Source organism: Plecotus auritus, assembly GCF_963455305.1.
Source record: "Plecotus auritus genome assembly, chromosome: 10".
NCBI lineage: Eukaryota > Metazoa > Chordata > Mammalia > Chiroptera > Vespertilionidae > Plecotus > Plecotus auritus.
In genome coordinates this window covers 4,756,356-4,764,511 of record NC_137785.1, presented here as the reverse complement: position 1 = coordinate 4,764,511, position 8,156 = coordinate 4,756,356, and the positions used below count along the sequence as shown (strand labels likewise).

At 50.7% G+C, this 8,156-nt stretch overlaps 1 protein-coding gene across 1 annotated transcript; it reads left to right on the top strand.

Annotated features, from left to right (window-relative positions):
- Positions 1-699: 699 nt before the first annotated feature.
- On the top strand, positions 700-7,455 carry NCR1 (natural cytotoxicity triggering receptor 1; the record flags this gene model as incomplete). Its single annotated transcript, XM_080644060.1, is given in 8 exon segments — positions 700-794; positions 796-842; positions 919-954; positions 1,183-1,467; positions 3,984-4,262; positions 4,516-4,566; positions 5,614-5,661; positions 7,265-7,455. Coding segments are annotated over 8 exon segments (1,032 nt in total).
- Between the last annotated feature and the right edge of the window lie 701 nt (positions 7,456-8,156).

The window sequence follows — 8,156 nt, the reverse complement described above, 5'->3', positions numbered from 1 at the left end:
GTCAGGGAGCAGACAAGAGTCAACCAATGAATGCACAAGTGAGTGAAACCACAAATCGATGTCTCTCTCTCTCTCTCTCTCTCTCTCTCTCAAAATTAATTTAAAAATAAGAGACCACTAAGTTATTAATTTTGTGCTTCTGATATATGATATTTACTGTATTCTTTGTACATTAGATAAAACAGCAGTGTAAAGATAAAAATTGTTTTTACTGAGCATTAACAACTTAAATTTAAAAAATAGTCAGCTAATCTACCCAAGTTCAGTAAATATTCAGTCTTTTATCATATTTGTGCCATAAAATACTCCAAGGGAAAAAAATCTCTTTTTATATAATTTATAATCCAGATGATATACATTTCTTATTATTGGAGAACATATGGATTTAAATTTGCTCTGCATAAAAAGGTCAGTGTACTATTTTAAATTAAAATTTACCCAAAGCATTGGAAAACTAATAGTAATTCTAAGATTTTTGCTTGAACACCACCTTCTCTAGGCATAATGTCCACATTTCAAAACATAGACGTTGACCCAGAAATGAGTTTCAGACAAGACAGACCATTGTCAGAGGATCGGGTGAGGCCTCAGGCTGTGATCAGACGTGGCGTGAGGACCATGCCCCTCTCCTTTCGCCGCCCGGTGAGAGGCAAGGAAGAGCTGAGCGCCTTCTTGCAAACCCGTCCATCTGAGCGCCCCATGTCGGCAGGCGCTGGGCCTCGCTCACCACATCCTGTGCATCTGCCTGGCCTGGTGGGCTCTGCCTCCACCCCGCTGCTCCTCGTCCGGCCGCCCGGTAGACTCTGCTATGCCGTCTTCACTCCCTGGCCTGCTCTGCCTCGGTGAGTTCCTACGGGGACAGGATGTGGGGTCCAGGGTCCAGGTGGGGCACCCCGGCTCATTGTTCCTATCTTCCAGGACTGTATCTGAGCCTGAGGGTCGGCGCCCAGAACCGTGAGTCCTCCCTTCAAAACCCCAGCGTCACCCTGAAGGGTTCAGGCTGGGCGTAGCGTCCGCGGTTCAGAGTGTAGACGTTGGCCCAGAAATGGGTTTCGGGTGGGGCCGACCACTGTCTCCACCTGAGGACAACCGGAGGGCTGGCCAGCGGCTGGGTAGGAATTGGGGGGGGCGCGGCGGAAGGGGCTTTCTCTGGAGTCCCTCCAGCCTCTGATTCCCTTCCAGAAACCCTCTCAAAGCCCCTCATCTGGGCCAACCCCAGTTTCATGGTTCCAAACGGGGCATCGGTGTCCATCTGGTGCCAGGGGACTCACCGGGCCGTGGAGTACCAGCTACGTTTCGAGGGACTCCCCTCCGCCTTGGTGAGACCGAAGCCCCCTGGTCTGAGGAACAAAGTCAAGTTCTCCATCCGGCCCATGACCTCCTACACTGCAGGGCAGTACACGTGCTTCTATCAAACCGGGGGGCTCTGGTCAGAGCCCAGTGACCCTCTGAACCTGGTGATAACAGGTATGTGTCCCCTGCTCTCGCCGGAGAGTCTCCTCCTCGGCCTGAATCCTGGGGAGCATCCTCATTTATTAATCTCTCTCTCTCTCTCTCTCTTTTTAATATTGTTATTGGTTTCAGAGAGGAAGGGAGAGGGAGAGAGAGCTAGAAACATCAACGATGAGAGAGCATCATTGATCGGCTGCTTCCTGCACTTCTACTGGGGATCTAGCCCGAAACCCGGGCATGTACCCCAACCGGGAGTCGAACCATGACCTCCTGGTCCACAGGTCGACACTCAACCACTGAGCCACCCCAGCCGGGCTATGCTTCTCTTTTAGTCTCTTCCAAACCTCACTCAGACACCGTTTGCCTTGGGGGAGGGCGTTTGATCACTTTCTATAGGGGTTGTCTATTTGAGAGTTATCTCTACGTCCTAGGATCAGATTTGTCTTAGGTCAAGTTCTTCCGGTAAGAGAGGCTGAGATGGATGTTTGTGAGCAAGGAAGGATGACTGGGGTGGGGGTGGGGGGGTGGGCAGCCCTCAGAAAACAGCCCCTGTGATGGATGAGAGACACAGACTGGGCAGATGAGGTGAGACTGGGAGACTTACTCTGAACCCGGCCACCCATATGGGGCTCTCTAGCCCTGAGAGGGCCCTTCAGACTGGTCTCAAATGATGCTAGGAGCCCCCATCCCCCCACCCCAGCATCAGCCAGTGATTGGATGAGAACCCCTCCCAGGGAGGTTCCACCAGGTACCCTTGCTCTCACGGCACTTGGACTCTCGCCCAAGACAGACCTGGAGTCAGAGTCAGGATGCATAAGTGAATTCGGGAGCTTGTGAGGAGGAAATGGCGGCCTGACAAAGTAGAACAGGGTAAACGTGATGGGAGGGAGGGAGGGAGGGAGGGAGGGAGAGAGGAAGGGAGGGAGAGAGGGAGGAGGGAGGGAGGGTAATCTTGGGGTCCCTTCAGCTGAGGAGTGTTCTCAAAGGTAGGCCATTGTGGACTTGCCTGGAGTGCTCATTGAACACAGACAGCTTCAGTACAGCCGTGTTCATGGAAGCACTGTCCACAGTCGCCAAAAGGTAGAAATAACCTAAGTGTCCATCGACAAATGAAGGGGTAGACAAGATGTGGTTTGGCTCAGTGGATAGAGCGTCAGCCTGTGGACTGAAGGGTCCCGGGTTCGATTCCAGTCAAGGGCACATGCCCAGCTTGCGGGCTCAATCCCCAGTAGGAGAAGTGCAAGAGGCAGCTGGTCAGTGATTCTCTCTTATGGTTGATGTTTCTGTCTCCCTCTCCCTCTCGCTTCCTCTCTGAAATCAATAAAAATATTTTTTGAAAAAAAAGATGTGGTCCATCCACACAAGGACATATTGTCCAGACTTACAAAGGAAGGACCTTCTGGCACGTGCCACGATGGGGGTGAGCCCTAGGTGAAATAGGTCCATCTCAAAAGGACAAGTACTGTCTGATTCAACTTCTCTGAGGTCCCTGGAATAGTCTCATTCATGGAGACAGGAAGTAGAATAGAGGTTGGGGGGCGGGGTCAGGGCCTAAGGGGAGGGGAAAGAGGAAGTTGTTGGTTATGGGGCCAGAGTTTCAGTTTTGCAAGATGAAAAGAGTCCTGTGGATAGAAGTGGGCGATGGGGGCACAGCAATGCGAATGTGCTTAATGCCACCACACTGTGCACTTCCAAGTGATCAAGATGGCCTGGCCGGGTGGCTGCGGTGGCTAGAGCATCCTCCCATACACCAAAAAGGTTGTGGGTTTGATTCCCGGTCAAGGCATGCACAGTAGGCAGCCAATCTCTCTCTCTCTCTCTCTCTCTCATCCTCTCTCTCTCTTCCTCATCCTCTCTCTCTCTCCCTCATCCTCTCTCTCTCTCCCCCTTGTCCTCTCTCTCTCTCCCTCTTCCTCTCTCTCTCTCTCCCTCATCCTCTCTCTCTCTCTCTCCCCCTTGTCCTCTCTCTCTCTCCCTCTTCCTCTCTCTCTCTCTCTCTCTCTCTCTCTCTCTCACCCTCGTCCTCTCTCTCTCCCTTGTCCTCTCTCTCTCTCTCTCTCTCTCTCTCTCTCTCTCTCTCTCTCCCCTCGTCCTCTCTCTCTCCCTTCCTCTCTAAAGTAAATGAACATATCCTCAGGTGAGGATTTTTTTTTAAGTGGTTAAGAGGGCCCTAGCCGGTTTGGCTCAGTGGATAGAGCATCAGTCTGCTGACCAAAGGGTCCCAGGTTCAATTCCGGTCAAGGGCACATACCTCAGTTGCAGGCTCCTCCCCGGCCCAGGCCCTGGTCGGAGCGTGTGCAGGAGGCAACCCATGGATGTGTTTCTCTCACATGGATGTTTCTCTCTGTCTTTCCCTCTCTCTTCCACTCTCCCTAAAAATCAATGGAAAAATATCCATTGATTAGGTGAGGATTATTAAAAATAATAATAATAAAAATATTTTAAAAAGTAAAGACAAGGGAAGGAAGGGGTGGGAGGTCTGGGATGCAGGATAAAGACGCCCTTTACCTTCCATCCCCTTTCTCCCACAGGAATGTATGACACGCCCACCCTCTCCGTTCACCCTGGGCCCGAGGTGCTCCTAGGAGAGAACGTGACCTTCTCTTGCCACCTAGAGACGGCAACGACCACGTTCTTTCTGCACAAGAAGGGGCCGGCCAGCCGCCCGTGGCGCAGAGTCGGCAACATTCGGGCAGAGTTTCCCATGGGCCCCATGACCCCAGCCCACAGGGGGACGTACAGGTGTTTCGGTTCTTATAACGAGCACATATGGTCCTTCCCCAGTGAGCCTGTGACGCTCCTGGTCATAGGTGAGGACGCCCCTGGTGTTTCCCCAGGGCCTCTCTGGAACCCCAAGGGACCCCCATGCGATGAGGGCCAATTGAGATGATGGAGAGAGAGAGCTTGTACCTCCTAGCGATGCCTCATCCACGTCCATTTCCTTGAGGCCCGGTTGACTGTTGGTGAGGAAGACTATCAGATGAATAGGCATAGATAATAGGTGGGATGACCAGAGGAAACCCAAAACCCTCACTTTTTCTTTTTTCTTATCTCCATTGTCAGGAGATGCTGGGGTCACTGACCTTGCATCCACAGGACAGCCCTCTTCCCCAGGTGAGTAACAGGTGCTTCTAAACGTGGGGAGGGACTCAGAGCCTCCCAGCGCCATCACCTACAGCTCCGTCGGTCAACCACACAGATGCCCTTGCTCCTGTGACCCTTGATTCCAGCGGGAGGGCACAGACGATGAGTCAGTCACAGCCCATTCGTCAATCAGACAGCTCGTGCGCAGGAAACGGTGGGATGGGAGGAGACAAAGCAGAACCTTGTCGTCAAGGTGATGGGCGAGGCAGGTCACAATAGTACACAGGGTTGTCTCAGCTGGCCTCACAGAGACGGAGGCCTTTGAGCAAAAACTGTGGCTGTCTGGAGAAAGGTTCCAGGAAGATGGCCACTTTGCTCAGTGGTTAGAGGATAGGCCTTCAGACTGAAGAAGGGTCAGGGGTTCAACTCCCGGTCAAGGGCATGTACCTCAGTTGCAGGCTTGATTCCTGGCCCCAATTGGGGTGTGTGCAGGAGGCAACCAATCCATGTGTCTCTCTCACATTGATGTTTCTCTCTCTCTCTTTCTCTCTCTCTCTCTCTCTCTCTCTCTCTCTCTCTCTCTCTCCCCCCCCCCCTCTCTTCCACTCTCTCTAAAAATCAGTGGGAAGAATATACTTGGGTGAGGAATAACAAACAAAAATTTTTTTAAAAAAAGTTTTTTAAAGGAGGCCAGTGGGACTGGAAGTCATGTCCAATGGGGATGGGGTGGGGCTGGGGCAGCTGGTGTAGGACCTTGAGGAAGTGGCAAGCCTGCCTTTTCCTGTGTATGAGGAAGAAGAGATGATATTGATTGACTCACTGAGGAAACAGACTCAGCGAGAAGGCAGGCCTGGCATGAAGAGAGCCCTAGAGCTGAATTCTTCCTCGTGTTCTTCTGCCTTTTGACTCTTCCACTCTACCTGTCAGATGAAGCCGCTGGGGCCTGGAGGGCAGGGCGGGGACCCTGAAAGGCACTAGGAAGCCATGGGGTGTGTCCAAGGGGAGGAGAGAGGCTGGGGTGGAAGAGGCCCACACCATCTCCTTTGCTCCCTTATCCACGTTCCTTATCTCCTGCAGACGATGGGGAACCCCACTGGTCAATCACAAGGAAGGGACTCCAGAAAGGTAAGCAAGCAGCTGGGGATGCAGACTCTAGAGTAGCCGTGGGCAAACTACGGCCCACGGGCCGGATCCGGCTGTTCTATCCGGTTCTCTTGCTCTCCCCTCCACTCCTTTACTTTGAATTTATATTAGTTCACACGAACACTTTATCCATGCTTTTGTTCTGGCCCTCCGGTCCAGTTTAAGAACCCATTGTGGCCCTCGAGTCAAAAAGTTTGCCCACCCCTGACCTAGAGCAAGCATGTCAAACTCAAAGGCTACCACGGGCCGAATAAACAAGGTTTACGTGGATGTGGCCGAAAAAAAACAAAAGCTTCTGTTTTCATAGAAATGTAGGCTTATGTTGATAGAGACGTGCTGAAGACAAAGGGCTGAAATACACTGAGTGGCCAGATTATTATGATCTCGGAACACATAATAATCTTGCCACTCTGTGTATGTGTGTGTGTGTGTGTGTGTGTGTAATATATACATATATATATATATATGTGTGTGTGTGTGTGTATGTGTGTGTGTGTGTGTGTGTGTGTGTGTGTGTGTGTATATATATATATATATATATATATATATATATATATATATATATATATATTAGAGCCCGGTGCATGAATTCATGCATGGGTGGGGTCCGGCCAGCCTGGCCAGGGGGAGGGGACATGGGCGGTTGACCGGCCTGCCTGTTGGTCGAACTCCTGGTCGAGGGGACAATTTGCATATTAGCCTTTATTATAAAGGATATACACTGAGTGGCCAGATTATTATGCGTTCAGAGATCATAATAATCTGGCCACTCAGTGTAAATGAGTCATTGTTAACACAAAATAGTAGAACATTTTAATAAAAATTAATATTTTTCCTTGAACATGAACTTACCAGACACTGCATAACTGCACAAATTAACAAGTGTCACACAAATAAACCTATTTCTCTTGTTCTCCAAAAGCAAAATATTTCCTGTTGCGCACACCCAACAAGTCAGCCCAAGACTAATGACGTGGCCATCAGCTGCTAAAATATTGGCTGCTAGTATTAGTGGAGAGAAATGGTGCGCCTGCGCGTAAGGCGCGGAAGGGAAATGAATGCAACACGATGATAGTCATCAGTCATTAGTGAATGTTGTAGCTCGTTATTAATAATTATGTACAACAGGATATTGTAAAAAGTAAGTTACGAAATTTTTATTAAAACGTTTCTTACATGCCGTTATATTGGCTGGGACACAAAAATATTCGTTGTGGGCCGCATGCAGCCCGCGGGCCACAAGTTTGACACGCTTGGTCTAGGACAGTGGTCAGCAAACTCATTAGTCCACAGAGCCAAATATCAACAGTACGACAATTGAAATTTCTTTGGAGAGCCAAATTTTTTAAACTTAAACTTCTTCTAACGCCACTTCTTCAAAATAGACTCACCCAGGCCATGGTATTTTGTGGAAGAGCCACACTCAAAGGGCCAAAGAGCCGCATGTGGCTCGCGAGCCGCAGTTTGCCTACCACGGGTCTAGGGAGGAAGGCGCTGGCACAGGAAGGAGTAGGGCCTGGGAAAGAGACAGGATGAGATGCTATCGATCCGTTCCTGCCTGTGATCACCGTTCTTCCGACCCCAGATCTGGCTTCCTGGGATTACACGGCGGAGAACCTCTTGCGGATCGGCCTGGGCCTCCTGGTCCTGGTGGCCCTTGTGTGCCTCCTGGCCCACGACCAGCTTCTGAGGAAGAAGACGCAAAGGGGACCCAAAATGGCCTCGAGTCAGGAATGCAGGAGAAGGTTCAGATGGCAAGGAGCCCCGGACGAATGACGGAGAGATGCGGCAGCCATAGGTGAAGCTGAACGCTGACCTTGACCTTGAGCTGGGCGACCTCTATGTTGGAAGGAAACCAGGGGACAGCTGATGAACCAAGGCAGGAGGAGGGATGAAGAGGCTAAATGTCTCCTGCAGGCAGACCCCGCTGTTTCTTGTACGTTCTAAGTGTGTTGTTGTTGTTGTTGTTGTTGAATGTATTGGGGTGACATTGGTTAATAAAATTACATGGTTTCAGGGGTACAATTCTATTGTACGTTGCATCGTGTGTTCATCACCCTAAGTCAAGTCTCATCCATTACCACTTGTCCCTCCTTTACCCTTGCCTACCTTCCCCCACCCCACCCCCTTTCCCTCTACCACCTCCCCTCTGACAGCTGTCAGTTTGTCCTCTATCAATGAGTCTGCGGACTATTGTTTGGCTGTTAAAAAAAATACAACATCTGCCATGGCCGGGGGCTCTGTTGGTTGGAGTGTCTTCCCATACACTACACGGTTGCAGGTTCAGCCCCGGCTGGTTTGGCTCAGTGGACAGAGGATCAGCCTGCGGACAGAAGGGTCCCAGGTTCTATTCTTGTCAAGGGCACATGACTGGGTTTGCGGGCCTGATCCCAGGTAGGGGATGTGCAGGAGGCAGCCAATCAATGATTCTCTCTCATCATTGATGTTTCTCTCTCTCTCCCTCTCCCTTCCTCTCT